The 19,913-nt window shown below is 44.4% G+C and overlaps 1 protein-coding gene and 1 pseudogene across 2 annotated transcripts; both read right to left on the bottom strand.

Moving 5' to 3' along the window:
• Window positions 1-94: 94 nt before the first annotated feature.
• LOC102453307 (mas-related G protein-coupled receptor member H-like) lies at window positions 95-18,775 on the bottom strand (annotated as a pseudogene). The gene is made up of 3 exons (XR_016349720.1): window positions 18,648-18,775; window positions 13,522-13,623; window positions 95-3,328 (listed from the first exon to the last, which is right to left on the bottom strand). The product of XR_016349720.1 is annotated as a mas-related G protein-coupled receptor member H-like (transcript).
• Window positions 16,341-18,686, bottom strand: LOC149524386 (mas-related G protein-coupled receptor member H-like). Its single transcript, XM_075928569.2, has one exon. The coding sequence runs from the start codon at window positions 18,684-18,686 to the stop codon at window positions 17,772-17,774; it is 915 nt and encodes a 304-aa protein (XP_075784684.1). The 3' UTR covers window positions 16,341-17,771.
• Window positions 18,776-19,913: the final 1,138 nt, after the last annotated feature.

Genomic DNA, 19,913 nt, shown 5'->3' on the forward strand with positions numbered 1-19,913 from the left:
AAATAAATAAGATAAAAACTGATATTTATTTTGTAAAAATTCTTTAATGTCTCTTACAGGTAGATAAAAAAGAGCACACTCACATGGTAAGGTGAAAGAGTAATGGCTGAATAATTTAATACCTTTTACATGTAAAATTACCTTTCTTATGGAGTCATATATTATGTAATATTAAATATTATATTTTCTGTATTTAATGTACAAATACAAAATAAGCCTTGAAAAATTGTTGGCGCCCGCCACACTCTTCAGGAACCATGAATGTGCTATTGGACACAAAGGCTGGGGACCACTGATCTAACCTGCTCTTAAAAATCATCCATCAGGGATTGTCTAGAGTGATGGCACTTCATCCTTCTGTGAGTGCAGGAAACTGGACTTGACATCTCAAGGTTCCTTCTAGTTCTATGATTCTGAACTTTCATTTCCTGATGTGATGTTATCTTTTTAAAGGACAGTTCTTTGTGAGCATCTGTAAGGCCTTTTCTACCAAGATCCTCGTATGTTCGTGGCTCAGTCTGTGTGACTAATCTTTAACCCTTAAAACCCTCAATATCAAAAATTAAACATTGAATAAGTTGGGATTCTGCATGAAAAAATTAATTCTGTGCACAAGATTTTAAAGTTCTTCAAATTGTATTTGGGAAAATAAAACAATATAATCGAGACAGTTTCAATCATTTTGGTAATTTGTTTCAAAATACCCATCAGCAAGTGTTTCTCTCATAGGGTTGCCAAATGGTTTCAGCAAAAATACCGGACACACTTGACATTACATCACAATTTACATTACGTCTTCTTTAGAAAATACTGGCCATTTCTATTTTCTCATTTATTTTTTCTCAATTTGTTTCCTGAACAGAAAGCTCAAATACTGGACTGTCCGGTTCAAAACTGGTCACCTGGCAACCTTAATCTCTAACTATGGAAAGACACACTCAAATTCCCCCAAGAGTAGAAAGTTAAAGAAATCCCTGGCAAATCATGTTTCTCTGCCCCTTCCATCACAGAGCCCAGCTAGGGCCAGACACTCTCAGAACTGACCCCCCCCCCTACAGCTCAGAGAGAAAACATTCTGAAGGTGAGTCCTAGCCTTGCAGAATTTCCTGCACGCTGCTGCCATAGCTGTCCATCAGGGAATGTTATGAACTGCAGTTGCTATGAACCCCCAGTTCCCTCCCTCCCCCCCTCGCCTTGTCTTCTATCTGTGAACTGATCTCTACCAGGTCCAGGTCTACCGCCCTTTGCTGTGGGAGGGGGAGGGAAGATATTCTGCTCACATAACACTATTTTCTGCCAAGTTCTGCATTACACAGTGTTGCAGAATTCCTCCAGTGGCACCAATCTAATACAATGAGAGGTTATTGAAACCCCATTTTGCCATTTGCGAGGTTCCTACTGATGTTAAATGGTTAGACATTCATCTCTAGTTCAATATGTATCTAGATTTAATAATGCAAGAAAAGAATAGGGTTCAACCTCTAGTGGTTCCTCTAAACAGAACAGAATCAGCGCAAACCTATCACCCAGAAATCTGGGTATAACAAAAGCAAAGCTTTATTAAGAAAGGAAAACACGGCTTTGATTTGGGAAAAGGCTGCTTCAGTGACTGGAAAGCAGACAAGTAAAACACCGTTCTTGAAGTATTTTGGGCACTGCCCCTTGCCTCAGTTTCCCATGTCAGGGCTGAGTTTGTTCAGACCTTGCTTACATCAGATCAAGCTAATTTACTTTATATTGGAGAAATAGAACATGCAAAAAAAATCATGGTCAGAGGTTTTTATTACATTATAGGGAAAATGAATGGTACAGTCCTGCTCCTATTAAATCCAAAGGAAATGTTGCCTCTGATTTCAGTGGCACTCGGATTGGGCCCTGAGTGAGGATGATGACTCTAGATACGCAGAACACCAGGGAATGGAATGAGGGGAACTTTCTTGTCTCTAATTTCTTTTAATTTTATGATCCTTCTAGATCAGTGGTTCTCAGCCAATCTTTGTGGGCCACATCTGCAGCTGCACAACATATATAGTTCTTCTATGGGCCTGTGGCTGTCACATGGGTTGCAGCTGTGTGCTGACTGGGCTACAAGCAGCCCTCGGCGGTGAACCATTGTTCTAGCCAGACCTGCAGCCCACAATAGGGTCTTCCAGGTTGGTTGCCATAGGGCAGTGGTCTCCAACCTTTTTACACCCAAGATCACTTTTTAAGTCTCAGAACAGGCGAAGATCTACTGCCCCGCCCCTTCCTTGAAGCCCCGCCTACATTACATGAGGAAATCTAATGTAAATGTACTGCGCAGGTGAGCAGTTCAGAGAGGGCTCAAAAGCTACTCTTAGAGCCCCTGAGATCTACTGGTTGGTGACCACGGCCATAGGGATTTAAGTGGCCCTAACCCTTTCCTGTCTGGTATCTGCCTCCTCTTCAAACACGCTATGAAGTGCCTTTTTGACAGATCGCTTGAATTGTCGATTTCTGTAACTCCCAACAAGGAAGGACAGATTGATGCTGCTGTTCATAGAGGCCAGCATGAAAGTAGTAATGAGGAGATTAAAATGATAAACAAAATTCTGGAGGAAGGTGACAATACTTAGGGGAACAGCAAAGATGAGGAAGAAGAGGACATTCAGCAAGATAACCATGTAAAGCTTCCCTGGGTGGTATCGCTGGGAGCTACATCAGACCTTGATAAACAGGGTCAGACTGGAGGTAACCATGATGGGGGTGAATATCAGGAAACTTGTAACCGAGAGTGGAATGAGCATCGTGATGTAATGTCTAACGGACATAGAAGCACAAACAAAAAATCCCAGTCCATTGAGCAGGCAGGAGAGAGCCCAGAGCAAGGTGCAGAGAATGGCAGACAAGTGCTTTGGGCGGCGACATCGGTGCCAGATGGGGCAAAGGACAGACACACACCTTTCGGCACTGATGGCTGCCAGGAGGTACAGGCTGGTGCTGTACATGATCAAAAGCTGAAAGTTCAAGTGCTTCATTAAATAGAATAAGTGAAATAAACGCATGACATAAATTGTTAAGAAAATTGCCAAACAGAAGAGGAAGCCAAAGTCCGCAGCAGCCAGGTTGAGGACATAGACGGTGAAGGGGTTCCTCTTTATGCGGAAGCTGACAAACCAGAGCACAATCCCATTTCCCACCAGCCCCAACAGACAGATGACAAGAGCGACACTGATGATTGCTGTAGTCACACGGTCTGTTTCAAAATTGGTTCCATTTTCCAGGCTGGACTCTGTGAGGGGCAGGGATGTTGTCCTCAACTCAGTCGTCATGAAACCTCTGCTGTGGGATGCTGGTCTCTCCTACACTCCTGTTGGCAGAGTAGACAGTGAATCAGTGTCGCAGACTCCTGTGTTTCACAGATCGTTGTAGCCTATCAAAGTTAAGTCTTTCACTCATTGCAATGCCCAGGTTTCAATGAATTTGAGATATCCAGAGGCATAATGGCCCGGGGGGCGGGGGTTTAATTATGGAGAGAGAGACAGGGAGGAAAGGCTGATAGGTGGGAATCACCTTGGCTGCAGAGGCGGAGAGACAGTTAAACATGGAGAGAGGGGGGTGGGGGAAGAGAGAAATTGGAAGTACTGACACTCATGTAGGGAAAGGGGAGGATAGTCAGGGGTGTAGCATGGATATTGGCAGTCACAAAAAGAACAGCGAGGTAGTATTAATTATGACAAATCATAAAATCCATCAATTAAACCCTTGTCTTGCTTCCCTCTCCTGAGCTGATTGTGTATTGGAATGTCTTGAACTGTGCATTCAAGTTGGAGTAGAGCAGATCTAATTTAGAATCTCAGGATCAGTCGGTCACTAATTGAGATTCTCCCCATACAATCTTTTCCCACAAATTATCTGAGGAATAATCTGTTATCAGGATACTAAAATGTTCCCTGTAAACTCCTGTGCCACATCTGGCACCCGGTCCAGGAAGCAGCCCTGCCTGACTGGACACATGGGAGAGTGGATCTGTTCTGCCTTCCTCACGTTTCAACCCATTCCTTGATCAGCCCCTGTATTTTGCTCTTTTGCACTGGACCCCAATGCTCTGCAGTCCCAGTAGGTTTGGCCCAAAAGCCACCTGTCCTGAATGCTCAGAGAAATGGTCAGATTCTTCTGGAGATCGAGCATTTCTGTGCATTGCCTGTTCAGGACAAGAGACAAGGAATAAAACTCACAGGAAAGTGAAACACAATACAGGACTATGTAGCACTTTAAAGACTAACAAGATGGTTTATTAGATGATGAGCTTTTGTGGGCCAGACCCACTTCCTCAGGTCAAATTGTGGAAGAAAATAGTCACAACCATATATATACCAAAGGATACAATTATAAAAAAATGAACACACATGAAAAGAACAAATCAAATTTCAGAACAGAAGGATGATACGGGGGCGGGGGGAGGTAAATGTCTGCAAGCTAATGATATTAGAGGTGATATTTGGGGAAGCTATCTTTGTAATGGGTAAGATAACTAGAGTCTTTGTTAAGACCCCGGCGTAAAGTGTCGAATTTTAGCATGAATAACAGTTCAGAGGATTCTCTTTCAAGTACAGTTTTAAAAGGCTTTTGATGCAGGTAATTAAGTCATTGAGACAACGTCCTTTCTGGTTGAAATGGCAAGAAACTGTTTTTTCTTTGTGATCCTGTCTAATATCTGTTTTGTGGGCATTGAGTGTGAGTTGGTGTTTGTTTATATTAACACTAGGGTCAGCAGATGGAAAGATACCTTAGACAAGTGAACAGTGGGAAGGTACAGTGTCTTTTTATTTGGGGGTGTATGAGCCAAGCATCATTTGTAGAAGAGAGAACTCCTTGCTTCTGTAGCTCAGAAGCACTGACACCACTGACAAAGTGAAGTCTGCTCTACAGCCTCAGCTGAGAGGGTGTTGACTTTCAGTCCATGCTACAGAGGCACATGGCTTTAGCCCCAGCGGTCCCAGGTTCAATTCCTCCTGCTGACTATCAGGGTTCATCGGCTCAACATTTAGTTGATAGTCACTTTGCATTTTTTCAGTTGGGCTACGTCTAGACTGGCATGATTTTCCGCAAATGCTTTTAACGGAAAAGTTTTTCCGTTAAAAGCACTTGCGGAAAAGAGCATCTAGATTGGCACGGACGCTTTTCCGCAAAAGCACTTTTTGCGGAAAAGCGTCCGTGCCAATCTAGATGTGGTTTTTGGCAAGAAAGCCCCGATCGCGATTTTCGCCATCAGGGCTTTTTTGCGCAAAACAGTTTTTAGCTGTCTACACTGGCCCTCTTGTGCAAAAACATTTCTGGAAAAGGGCTTTTGCCTGAACGGGAACGTCAAAGCATTTGCGCAAGAAGCACTGATTTCGGACAGAAGAACGTCAGTGCTTTTGCTCAAAATCAAGCGGCCAGTGTAGACAGCTGGCAAGTTTATGCGCAAAAGCAGCCGCTTTTCCGGAAAAACTTGCCAGTCTAGACGCAGCCTTGGAGTAGAGCTGAAAGTTTCATACATCACCGTGTATAAGCAAGAACCCAGAGCTGTGTGGAACAGCTGCCTGTATTTCATGCACAGTAGCTGGCTGTGGAATGATTTACATGAGGACAGGCTAGCAGCATAGAGTTTTCTCAGCTGACATCGCTGGGAGCTTGTAAAGGGCTCATCCTCTCATGAGTGTCCCCTTCTGGCCGAGGACATGTCCATGAGCTCCCATTCCTGTGATACCCTCCACTCCCAGGCCCTATCCCAGATGCACTTTCTTTTCAGTTGCCTTTTACCAGGGCTACTTCCCCAAGGATCTGCTCCATCCTTACCCTCTTTCAGGGCTTTATCTCTGTCCTCACTGCAGTCTGTGGAAGGATCTGCAATTTGCCCTAGCTCAACATGACCTGGATTTCAGTTGGATCTAAAATCTACTCTATACACTGACCTGTTCAAGGGACTGTTGCCTTCCCAGTCCGTCATGGCTTATGACTGTCCCCGGACATTTTTCATTCCAATTAAGAGCACGAAAATAACACACTAGTCCAATTAGCAGGGAGGAGAATGCCCAGAGCAAAGCACACACAAGGGCAGACAAAGTCTTTGGGTGATGGAATTGGCACCAGAATGGTAAGAAGTTGGAGAGAGATCTCTCAATGCTGATGGCTGCTAGGAGATTCTGGTTGGTGATTTATGTGAACAGAGTAGCAGCAGAAAAGGCCTCTAGTCTAAATCCAAACAGAGGAAATGGCTCCTCATATCCATTGTAAGGAAAACACACAGGAAGAGAAGGAAACCAGAGTGGGCCATGCCCGGATGCAGGATGTAGAACGTGAAGGGTTCCTCTTAATGCAGAAACTTAGGAAGCAGTGAATGGTCCTATTCCTCACCACCCCCAGTAGGCAGATGAGTAGAGTGACATTAAGGGAGATGTCTTGGACCATTTGTTCCCATTATTTTTATTAGAATAATTAAAGCTGGTCTCTATGCGAGGCAGGAACTTTGTGCTAGGCTCAGTCATCCCGAAACCTCTGCTTTCTGCAGTAGGTCATATCTCCTTCTCAAGCCCACTGCATGTGCACACCTGTTAGTAAAGGGGTTTCAGAGATTGGGTTATCCCCAGCCCTGTGTTTCACTTACCATCCACGCCCCTGTGCTGCCTCGTGGCATAGAACAGTTAGATCCCAGTGGGGCTACGTCGACATTGGCATGATTTTCCGAAAATGCTTTTAACGGAAAAGTTTTCCATTAAAAGCATTTTCGGAAAAGCGCGTCTAGATTGCCAGGATGCTTTTCCGCAAAAGCACTTTTTGCGGAAAAGCGTCCGTGGCCAATCTAGACGCGGTTTTCCGCAAAAAAGCCCCGATCGCCATTTTCGTGATTAGGGCTTTTTTGCGGAAAACAGTACTGTGCTGTCTACGCTGGCCCTTTTGCGCAAAAAATACTTTTGCCCGAACGGGAGGAGCATAGTATTTCCGGAAAAACACTGACAATCTTACATGAGATCGTCAGTGTTCTTGCGGAAATTCAAGCGGCCAGTGTAGACAGCTGGCAAGCTTTTCTCCAAAAGCAGATGATTTTGCGGAAAAACTTGCCAGTCTAGACACCGCATGCGTGTGATTGATAAGTATATAGAGAGATTACAGTCCAGGGGGATGCTAGGGACAGAAAGAGATGGGGAGAAAGCTTGATGGGTAAGGACCAGATGAAAGAGAGACAGACAGGAAAAAAAGACATTGGGAGGAGCTTTCAGCCATTTATGGATAAGAAGTGGCAGGAGATGACAGGGGGAAAAACACGCCCCTTCACCCAGCAGAGAATTCATCTAGCAAACACTTCCCTTTAGTTTCTTGTCACCAGGGAATGATCCAGTCTTCTTGGGCTCTTTTCTGAATTATAATCTGCTATACTGACACAATTTCCCTGTGTTGTGTTCAACAACCAGTCCTTAAGTCCCATCAAAGAATTGACTTCTCTATGCTGGGTAGTGTGGGATACAGAGATCATAACATCAGGGCAGCTGATTGGTCAGCATTATGAAAATCACATAATGTCTTTGTTACTACTTTTCTGCAAAGAGTGACGGAAATAACGTCCTTCCTTCTGTCTTCTGAGAGGCAGTTGATGCATTTAGATTATAAACCACTTAATCACTTAACATGAAATTTAGAACTTCCCTTTTTGTTCATTTTTTCCCTTTTTTTGCTAAATAAAATATTGCTGTTTCATTTTGTTACAGTTACTTAGGTCTTCTACTGTATACATACTCCAAGCTATATTTTTTCTTGAGAATCTATTTTTTTAACTTAATGTGGCAATAAATATTTGTAATTTTTTTTAACTACAAAACTACTAGAAAGAGAGATTGAAAGGCATTTTGAGAAGGTGGACAGGAGAGGAAATAGTGGACAGAGATTAACCATGGAAAGGTGACTTTACTGTATTTGCCCTAATCCATAAACCCCCCAAAATGCAAACTGTCCTAAAAGAAGGACTATATGTAGTGAGCGATATGGTGAAATAACTTAACTCATTGCCCGATTCAGAGTTAAGTATAATCGTTATAATACCCAATCCCAGAAGGACACAAATCAAAGAGCAGTGGTCCAATGTAATGAAATGGATTTAGGTAACCCAAGAGTTATAGGAGAAAGAAACTAGAGTGGAAGCCACATGCCAATGGCTACAATATGAAAGTGCCAGCCCCATGAGCCCGGTGTGATATGGGGTTGGATAGAGAGGGGAGCTGGCCTTAGAATGCTAGTTGGTGAGATTAATGTGAGGAAATCCCACCCCTGACTCTCCCTTTGTCTTTGGCTGGCATGTCACTCCCAAGAGAATGAACCAGAGTGAGTTTCCTGAAGAGCTGTGCCCAAAACTGCGTTCTCCTCAGACCTGAAGAGGTTCAGTGTCTATATTGCTCTTCTGGGAGGGGGTAGTGATCTCAGCTCTGTGCCTTGGCCGGGGAAACCAGGAGATCTAAGTCATCAGGACAGGGTGGTGAGAACATTAAAGAGGCGAGTGTCAGTGGCTTTGTCAGCACTTGGGAAGCACCCTGAAGAGGTCTTCTGTGACCACCCCCCCATCACAGACACGACCAGTACATGGAGGCTGTGCCTAATGATTTTTGCAGGCAAGCCACACTCAGCGTGTGCTGTGAACTGCAGCTGCTGGGAACCCTCCAGTTTCATCCTCCTGGCTTTGACTTCTGTTTTTGAACTGAGCTGTGCCAGGTCTAGAAGCCTCTGGTGGTGGCCAACATCTCTGCAGCCTGTGTGTGTGTGTACACTGCACCTACAACATTAATATCTGCAGAGTTCTTCATTATATAGTGTTGCAGAATTCTTCCAGGGGCACCAGTCTAATGCAATGAGAGGTTATTGAATTCCCATTTTGCCATACGTGAGGATCTTATTGATGGCAAAGGATCAGACACTTGCCTCCAGGTTATGATGGGTGTGTCTAGACTACATGGCTCTGTCGCCAGAGCCTTGTAGATTAGTTTACTAAACATACATACCCAAATGAAGCGGTGAGTTAAATAATCGCCGCTTCATTTAAATTAAAATGGCTGCCGCGCTGAGCCAATCAGCTGTTTGTCGGCTCAGCACTCTAGTCTGGACACTTCACAGTCGACATCAAAGGCATTTGTCGACTGCCCTGATAAACCTCATCCCATGAGGCATAACGGGGCGAGCGTCCAGACTAGCGCACTGAGCCAACAAACAGCTGATCGGCTCAGCGTGGCAGCCATTTTAATTTAAATGAAGCGGCGATTATTTAAATCGCCACTTCATTTGGGTATGTCTAGTAAACAAATCTACATGGCTCTGTCGCCAGAGCCATGTAGTCTAGACACACCCTATGTGTTTAGATTTAATAGAGAAGAAAGGAATAGAGTTACAAATAGATCATTTACATTCAAACAATGGCAAAGTGCTTCTATCAGGTTTGTAGAAATGATGAAACAGGCTGTTGGCTGGCAAAAGTCTCACTGGTCATTTCAAAAAGATTGGTAGGTCCTCAGTCCATGGTTCAAGATGGCCCTTTCAGTTGTAAATCCATAGTATAGAGAATCAGAGCAGCAGAGAGACAAAAGGCAGGTGTCTTGGGGGCCTTTTCTATGTGCATGTAAATTTACTGTCTCAAGTGAAGCCCCCAGCACTTGTGAAGGGAAAGTTACTGGCCCAGGATGGAGTCTTAGGTTACATGTCCTCCTCACATGTCCTTTTATGATTTCCTGGACCATAAAGATGGCCATTGGTATCTTGCTGCCTGAAGTATGCACATGATGGGTCCATTGGGAGGAATGATTTTCTTCAAAGACCCATTGTGAGCGAAGTGTCCTTAATGGGTGTACAACACAGAGCTGTCTTGTCCTGATGTAAATCTGTCAGGGTGTGTGGCCCAGGAACAACAACATCTTGGAGATGGAAATACTGGCCAATATTTATAACTTTAGATACAAAGATATGTGACTTTAATCAGGACAATCATACTTGATCGATCTTAGCTTTTCTATTGATACCTTATATGACAAGATTTATGGTAGTTGTGTAACAGTGATAGAAAGGGTCACCTTTCTTATACACGGCATCCCATGGACCACAGCCTGAGCCTGCATTCCGTCGCAAAGCAGAACAACCAGCAGCTTTCTCCAGCCGACCGGTTTCTGTGTGCCTCTGCTTCAAGGCATGTACATTGACGGGGCTTCCTGCTGCAAACCAGTCGGAAGTAGGGAGAGCAAAGTGCACATAGTGGCTGTGTCTGGACTGGCAAGTTTTCCGCAAAATCATCTGATTTTGTGGAAAAACTTGCCAGCTATCTACACTGGCCGCTTGAATTTCCGGAAAAGCACTGACGATCTCCTGTAAAATCATCAGTGCTTTTCCGAAAATATTATGCTGCTCCCATTCAGGCAAAAGTCTTTTTCCGAAAGACTTTTGCGTGAAAGGGCCAGTGTAGACAGCATAGTACTGTTTTCAGCAAAAAAGCCCTGATCGCGAAAATGGCGATCGGGGCTTTTTTGGGGAAAACCGCGTCTAGATTGGCCACGGACGCTTTTCCGCAAAAAGTGCTTTTGCGGAAAAGCATCCTGCCAATCTAGACGTGCTTTTCCGAAAATGCTTTTAACGGAAAACTTTTCCGTTAAAAGCATTTTCGGAAATTCATGCCAGTCTAGACGTAGCCAGTGGGTGAGGAAAGAATGGCCGTAAGAGAGAATCTCTTGGGGAGACTGACGCTGAGAACACAATTTTATTACATGGCTTTGCAATGCCTGGGCGCTTTTATGACTGGATAAACTCCCATCTTTACTGATTTTAGTGTGCACAGAAGGAAATGTTTCCAGGACAAAGGTACCGAAGGCAGAGTGCAAGGAGTGTCATCCTGCGGTTTTTGTGGGATTGTCCCTGCACAGGAGCACGCACAACAGGATACTTTTTGCTGGGATTTCAGTTCTTTTCCTGAAACCATTTTTTCCAACTCCATACCTGTTCACTCACCTATTACCAAGCCTAATGTACAAGCGGTGAAAAGGCAGTTCCTAAGAGCCTCTACAGGCGAGACAGTAACACATCCTCAGCGCACATCATAAGCAGTGCAACCCTTCTGCCACATGGGGTTAACAAGAAAAAATATTGAGTTCAGCATCTATGCGTTACTTTAAATGGTTAAAAAAAGAACCAATATACACCTGCCTGTCAGAAATCTGGGAGAGCTGTATTCCACCCTGGCTATCTCTCCGAAGCAATCTGTCTACTATTGTAAACACTGAATCCTGTATAACAAAAGCAAAGTATTAATAAGAGAAGAAAACACAGCATTGAATTAGGAAAATGCTGTGCTAGTGACTTGAAACCATAGAAACAATAAATAAAACACCCTCCTTATGGGATTTTGGGCATTAACCTTTGCCTCAATTTCCCTTGTCAGGACTGAATTTGTTCAGACCCTGTTGACAACAGAGCAAGCTAATTTACTTTCTACCGGTGAAATAGAACCTCCAAAGAAATATTCATGGTCAGAAATTTTTATTATGTTCTAGGGAAAATGAGTGGTCCTGAGAGTTTCTATTTCATTCAAAGGAAATTTTGCTCCTGATTTCAATGGCACCAAGACTGGGCCCTGAGTGAGGATAATGGTGCTTTAGATATGCAGAACACGGGAATAGAAAGAGAGGAACTTTTCTTGTTTCTAATTTCTTTGAATTTTATGATCATTCAAAGCCAGTGGTTCTCAACCTATCATTGTGAGGCACATGCGGCCACACATCACATATGCCACCTGTATGGGCCTGAGGCTGTCACATGGGCTGCAGCTGCGTACTGACTGGGCTGCTAGCAGCCTACAGGCTGAGAACCGTTTTCTAGAGAAACCTCCAGCCCATAACGTGGTCTTCCAGGTTGGTTGCCATAGGGATTTAATTGGCAGTATCCCTTTCTTCTCTGGGATCTGCCTCCTCTTGAAATACACTCTGGAGTGCCTTTTTGATGGATCCCCTGAATTGTCGATTCCTGTAGCTTCCAACAAAGAAGTAAATAACTGGGTTAATGCTGCTGTTCATAGAGGCCAGCATGAGAGTGGTAGCGATGAGTTTTAAATTATGAAATAAATTAAGGAAGAAGGTGAAAATACTGAGGGGAAACAATAAAGAGGAGGAAGAAAAGGACATTGAGCAAGATAATGATGCAGAACTTTCCTGGCTGGCGTCGCTGGGAGCTTCGTTGGACCTTGATGATCAGGATGAAATTGGACAGAACAGTGATGGGAGTAAATATCATGAAATCCATGGTAGTGAGCTGAGTGATCATGGTGTCACAATACGCAGAGGTGTTCAAAAAGTGTACACAAAATCTCAGTCCAGTCAGCAAGCAGGAGAGAGCCCAGAGCAAGGCGCAGACAAGTGCTTTGGGCAGCAACATCCATGCCAGAGGGGGAAAAGGACAAAGGGTATGTCTACACTAGCCCCCTAGTTCGAACTAGGGAGGCTAATGTAGGCATTCGAAGTTGCAAATCAAGCCCGTGATTTAAATATCCCATGCTTGATTTGCATCTTCCCGGCCAGTCGCCATTTTTGAAATTTACAAGTCTGGACTAACTGCCCGCGTCTACACATGGCAGGGACGCGGTATTTCGAATTAAAGCCCTAAATCGAACTACCTGTTGTTCCTCCTGCAAGGAGGTTTAACAGATAGTTCGATTTAGGGGCTTTAATTCGAAATACCGGGTCCCTGCTGCCTGTAGATGTGGGCAGTTAGTCCAGACTTGTAAATTTCAAAAATCGTGACCGACTGGGAAGATGCAAATCAAGCACGGGATATTTAAATCATGGGCTTGATTTGCAACTTCGAATGCCTACATTAGCCTCCCTAGTTCACTAGCCCCCTAGTTCATAGACATACCCAAATATACACCTGTTGGCACTGATGGCTGTCAGGAGGTACTGGTTGTCCTCCAGACAAGATAGGAGTATCTGTTTTCACGGCAGCAAGCCAGTCTAAGAAGCTGCTGCATCAGAGCTTGGCATTTCTTCTCTGGTGCTCAAGCCGGGCAGACTTAAGGACTGACTAGGAAGGCAGCAGTACCTTGGACAGCTCAGGATTTGCCGACAAAATGGTGTCTAGATTACTTTCACTTTTGAAAGCTCCACTTTCGAAAGTGAGATGAGAAGAAGATATGCAGATTCCCACGGAATTTGCATATCCTTTTGAAAGTCTAGCGTAGTCTAGATGTACCCTACATGAGCCCTTAATACAGAAGCTGAGAAAACACTCCCCTCAGCCACAATAGCCAGGTGACCAGAGTGGTGCTGTTAATGGAGTTGTCAGTAAAACTCTCTGAAGAATTCATTCCCATTATTTTTATCAGCATAGTTGAAGCCGGTCTCTGTGGGAGGCAGGATCACTGTGCTTGACTCAGTTATCATGAAAATGCTGCTGTCTGTGATGGGTGGTATGTCCCTCTCAAACCCACTGGATGTGCACACCTATTAGCAGAGAGCAGACAGAGAGGAATAAGAGACTTGGCTATCTCCAGCACTGTGCTTCACTGACCTTTCCAGCTCCTCTGCTGCCTCATGGGATGGAACAGCCAGACTGCAGTAGGTGTAATTGGGAAGTATCTAGAGCCCTTACAGTCCTGAGGAATGCCGGAGACTGGAAGAGAGGGGGGGAAGAGAGAACACACAATACTGTGAGGAACTGTCAGCCATTTATGGATTGGGAGTGGCAGGAGTTGACATGAGAAATATGAACTCGAGAGAGAGAGAAAACAATCAACAGCAAATCCATCCAGCAAACATTTATCTTTAGTTTTCTCTAACACCCGGGGAATGAACCCATTCTCCTGGGATCTTTTCTGAATTATGATCTGTTATATGGACACAGATGATAGCCAGTCCTTGTCAAGTCCTATCGAAGAAATCCTTTCCTTATGCTTGGTAGGGTGGGATACAGAGATCCTAATATCAGGGCAGCTTGCGAACTTTGGTCAGTATAAGATCAGTCAGTGCCTTTGTCACTACATTTCTGCAAATTATAGCAGAAATGGGTTGCTAAAGGCTATTTATCAAGGGATCACTATTGCAGAAAGCTGCTATTATCTGAGAGGCATCTGGTGCATTTAGGGTCTAAGCAAGGTAGTTAGTTATGAGTTTTAGAACTCACCTTATTATTGAGGGCTTTTTTTTGCCAAATATAATATTTCTGTTACATTTTGTTACATTCATATATGTCTAAAAAGATCCAATAACCATGATTTCTGGGCCAATAAAATATATTCCGTACATACCCAAAGCTATATTTTTGCCTAAGAATATTGATTTGTAATTTAATGTGGCAGTGATTTGTGATTTTTACGACAAAGCTATCTACTAGAAAGAGAGAGTGAAAAAAGGCATTCTGACAAGGTTGACAGGAGAGAAATAATCAGAAACTAACCATGGAATGGTGAATTTATTGTATTTGCCCCAACACACCAGGATTGCCAAAATGCAAACAGTCCTAAAAGAAGTATTACATATAACCATCAATACCATTAAACAACTTAACTCATTGTCTGATTCAGTATTAACTATGATCATTATAATCAGGGCTTGACAAACGGCGGCAAAATCTGCCCCCCAGCCCTGCACTGCGCATGCGCAAGACCCACATTGCGCATGCACGCGCCGCCGGTGAACAGGGCGACTGGCTGAAATCTACTCGCCATGGGCGAGTAGAAACAGGGATTTGTCAAGCCCTGATTATAATACTCAAATAATCCCAGAAGGACATGAATGAAGGAGCAGTGATTAAGGGTAATGCAATGGTTATAGGTGACCCGAGAGTTACATGAGAAGGAAACTAGAGTGGAGGCCCCATCCCACATGCAGATGGCCACAATGTGAGAGCACCAGCTCTGTGTGACATGGGGTTGGGTAGAGAGGGGAGCTGGCTTTAGAACTCTGGTTGGTGAGGTGAGTGTGAGGGAAAATCCCACTCCTGCCTCCTTGTTGCCAGCCCATCTAGCACTGCAGAACAAGACTGCCACGCTGCCCTCCCCAAGTGGAACTATGGGATGGGTTGCAGGCCATTTTCTTGGCTCTGGAGCCAATCAGCTGGCACAGGGACAGCTCTGGAGACAGGTAACACATGGCTAGGTCCACCGTACATGTTGCTCCTGCTCCTGAGAGGAGGTAGGAAGCCTCAAAACCTTCAACCTCAGCAGAGAAGAACCTTCTGCAGAGAAGAGCTGCGTAGATGGTTCTTTTTTGCACAAAAACCCCTCTTGCGCAAGAGCTGTTTTTCCTGAAAAAATGAGGAAGAACGATTCTTGTGAAAGAGGGATTTTTGTGCAAAAAGGAGCTGTCTACACAGCTCCTTTTTGTGCAAAAGCGGCTGCTCATTACTTATGCAAATGAAGCGTGCTTCATTTGCATAAGCTTTTGTGGAAGAAGGCTGCAGTACAGCTGTAGCCCCAGTGTGCTGTGAACTGGAGCTGCTGGGAATCCTCCAGTTTCCCCAAGGTGGCCTTGATTTGCATTTTTGAACTGAGCTTTACCACATACAGCTGCATGTTTCTCTCTATGGGTGGGGGGAAGATGCTGTGTACACAACTTTGATTTCTTCAGAGTCCTGTCAGTCCCATATGTGAGGTTCTTACTGATGTCAAAGGATCACACACTTAGCTCCAGGTCAATATGTATCTAGATTTAATACTACAAGAAAGGAATAGTTACAAATGGTTAATAGATAATTTAAATACAAGCAATTGCAAAGTGTTTCTGTCAGGATTGTAGAAATGCTGGAACAGGCTGCTGGCTGGCAAAAGTCTCTCTGGTCACTTCCAAATGTTTGGTAGGTCTTCAGTCCATGGTTCAAGATGGCCCTTTGACTTGTAAATCCATAGTTAAGAGAATTAGAGCAGCAAAGAGGTAAAATTGAGGTGTCTATGGGGAATCTTCCATGTGCATGTAAATTAACTGTCCCAAACAAAGCCCACAACATTGTTGAATGGAAAGTTAGTGGCCCAGGACAGAGTCTTAGGTTACCTGTTCTCTTCACATGTCCTTCCATGTTTTGCTGAGTCACAAGGATGGATGCTGGTGTCTTGCTAGCTGAGGTGTCCACAGGAAGAATCCATTGGGAGGGATGCATTTTTTCAATGTCTTATTGTGCGATAAGTGTCCTTAACATGCTAACAACAGAGAGCTGTCTCATCCTGATGTAAATCTGTCATTTTGTGTTGGTGTGTGGCCCTGGAACAACACACTTCTTGGAGATGGAAATACCTGGCCAATATTCCTAACTTTAGATACAAAGAAGATATGTGGCTTTAATCAGGAGAATCGTACTTGATAGATCGTAGCTTTTCCATTCATGCCTTCTGGTAATTTTATAAAAGTGATATAAAGGGTCATCTTTCCTAGACACAGTGTCACAAAGGCCACAGCCTGAGCCGGCGTTCCATCTTCGAAAAGAACAGTCAGCAACTTTCTCCAACCGGCCCGTTTCTGTGAGACTCTGTTTCGCTCTGTTTCTGTGAGGCATGTCCATTGACAGGGCTTCCTGCTGCAAACCAGTCAACAGAAAGAGGAAAAGGAAAGTGCATGTTGGGTGTGGGGAAAGAACGGCCCCAGGTGAGAATCTCTAGGGGAGACTGAATCTGAAAGCACAATTTAATACATGGCTCTGCAATGCCAGGGCACTTTTGCAATTGAATAAACTCCCATCTGAGTTTACTCTTTTTAGTATGAACAGAAGGGAATATTTCCAGGACTAAGGTACAGAAGTCAGAGGGCAGGCAGTGCCATGTTGCACGTTTTGTGGATTGTCCCTGTACAGGTGCTCTCCCAACAAGTTGCTTTATGCTGAGATTTCACGTCTTTTCCTGAGACCGTTTTTCCTAAATCCACACGTGTTCACTCCCCACATTACCAAGCCTAGTTTACCAGCGGCGAGAAGTCATTTACAAGCAGCCTCTAGAGAAGAAACAGTAACACACCCTCCAAACATGTCATTATCAGGGTGACCGGTCTGCCACATGGGGGTGGCAACAAACATTACAGGGTTCCATATCTAAGGAATCTGCTAAACAGTATAGAATATAACCAGCATAAACCCGCCTGCCAGGAACCTGGGAAAGATGTACACCACTCTGGCTACGTCTCTGAAACAATACTTCTACTGCAAGCACTGAATCCCTGTTTAACAAATGCAAAGTTTAATTAAAAGAAGAAAACACAACATTTGTTTGGGTAACACTGCTCCAGTGACTTGAAAGCATACAAATAATAAGTTAAACAATCTCCTCACAGTATTTTGGGCATTGTGCTTTGCCTCAGTTTACCATGTCAAGGATGAGTTTGTTCCGACCCTGCTTACATCAGATCAAACTAATTTACTTCATATTGGAGAAATAGAACATCCAAAGAAATATTCATGGTAAGAGATTTCCCTTACATTATAGGGAAAAGGAACGGTATGGTCCTGCTCCTATTAAATCCAAAGGAAATGTTGCCTCTGATTTCAGCGGCACCAGGATCGGGCCCTGAGTGATGATAGCAGTCCTCGAGATACGCAGAACACAGAAGAATGGAAAGAGAGGAACTTTCTCATCTCTAATTTCTTTGAATTTTATGATCCTTCTAGATCTGTGATTCTCAACCAATCGTGAGCCGCATATGAAGCCACACAATGTAGTTACCGCCGGTCTGGGCCTGAGGCTGTCACGTGTGCTGTTTGGGCTGCAAGCAGCCTACATACTGAGAACCACTGTTCTAGAGAAACGTCCATAATAGGTTCTTGGTTGGTTGCATAGGGATTTAATTGGCCGAATCCTTAACCCCTTCCTCACTGGGATTTGCCTCACTGGTATTTGCCTCATCGTTAAACACATTCTGGAGTGCCTTTTTGATGGTTCCTCTGAATTGTCGTTTCTTGTAGCTCCCGACAAAGAAGTAAATAACCGGGTTAATGCTGCTGTTGAGAGAGGCCAGCATGAAACCCGTAGCGATGAAATGGCTATAATTAACAATATTCAGGAAGAAGGCAAGAATACTGAAGGGAACAATAAAGAGGAGGAAGAAGAGGACAGAGAGCAGGATAACGACGTAGAGCTTTCCTGGCGGGCGTCGCTGGGAGCTACAGCGGACCTTGATGATCAGGATCAGACTGGATAGAACCATGATAGGGGTGAATATTAGGAAACTTGTGCCAGTGAGTTGAGCGAGCACCACCATGCAACGTTCATAGGAGTCAGAAAAGCAAAAATATGCTCTCAGTCCAGAGAACAGGCAGGAGAGAGCCCAGAGCAAGGCACAGACAATAGCAGACAAGTGCGTTGGGCGGCGACATCTGTGCCAGATGGGGAAAAGGACAGACACACACCTTTCGGCACTGATGGCTGTCAGGAGGTACAAGCTGGTGCTGTACGTGAACACAAGCAGCAAGTCCATGATTGTTATTAAGAATAATAAGTTAAATAAATGTGCGACGTACACCGTGAGGGAAATAGGCAAGCAGAGGAGGAAGCCAAAGTCAGCAGCAGCCAGGTTGAGAACATAGACAGTGAAGAGGTTCCTCTTAATGCGAAAGCCGAGGAACCAGAGCACAATCCCATTTCCCACCAGCCCCAACAGGCAGAAAAGCAGAGTGACACCAATGATTGCTGTAGCTACATTATCTGGTATGAAATTAACCCTGTGACTTCTGTTTCCATTTTCAAGGCCAGGCTCCATTGGGGGCAGGGATGATGATGATGTCCTCAGCTCAGTAATCCTGAAACCTTCTGTGGGCTGCTGGTCTCTCCTAACTGTCGCAAACACCTGTTGGCAGAAAGCAGATGGTGAATCAATGTCTCCGACTTCCCCAGCACTGTGTTTCACTGAGCCTCCAGGCCTGGAACAGGCAGGTCCCAATGAGTGTGAGAGATCTAGAGCCATAATGGCCTGCGGGTGGAGGGGTTAGGTACAGACGGAGAGACAGGGAAAAAGGCTGATGGGTGGGGACCACCTTGGACACAGAGGCAGAAAGACAGTTCAGCATGGGGAGAGAGGGGCAGTGGGGGAAGAGAGAAATTGGAAGGGCTCTCAGTCATGTATAGAAAGGGAATGATAGGAAAAAGACCGTGGCGTAGAATAAATATTGAGAGAACAATAGACCATCCTTGTAGTGTAAATGAACATACCAAACCCTTACCTTGCTTCCCTATACTGAACTGACTGGCTGTGTCTACACCGGCCACTTATTCTGGAAAAGCAGCTGCTTTTCCGGAATAAGCTGCGAGCTGTCTACACTGGCCCCTTGAATTTCTGGAAAAGCAGTGACGATTTACTGTAAGAAATCAGCTGCTTTTCCGGAAAAACTATGCTGCTCCCGCTCGGGCAAAAGTCCTTTTTCCGGAAAACTGTTCCGGAAAAGGGCCAGTGTAGACAGCACAGTAGTCTTTTCCGCAAAAAAGCCCTGATCGCGAAAATGACAATCGGGGCTGTTTTCCGGAAAAGCGTGTCTACATTGGCCACGGACGCTTTTCTGGAAAAGCATCCTGCCAATGTAGACGCTCTTTTTCCGGAAATACTTATAACGGAAAACTGTTCCGTTTTAAGCATTTCCAGAAAAAGGTGCCAGTGTAGACACAGCCACTTTGTATTGGAATGTCTTGGACTGTGTATTACAGTGGGGCTTAGCAGTTCCACTTTAGAATCTCAGGGTATGTCTACATGACAGAGTTACATCCACACTGCAATCGCGTTCTTTTGAAAGAAAATCGAAAGAACAGAGGGGTTTTTCTGAACGCCATACTCTTCTTTCTACAAGGAAGAACACTTTTTTTGAAAGAGCTCTTTTGGAAAAAGGTGTATGCGAACAGTGTGGATTTGTTCCTAGTGCTGATAAATTTTGTAATCAATGTGCTGTTGTTACCAAGAACTGTAAAAATGTACAATGTGCATGCTCTTTTGGAAAGA

This window comes from Pelodiscus sinensis, chromosome 5 (genome assembly GCF_052426305.1).
Source record: "Pelodiscus sinensis isolate ZL-2025 chromosome 5, ASM5242630v1, whole genome shotgun sequence".
Lineage (NCBI taxonomy): Eukaryota > Metazoa > Chordata > Testudines > Trionychidae > Pelodiscus > Pelodiscus sinensis.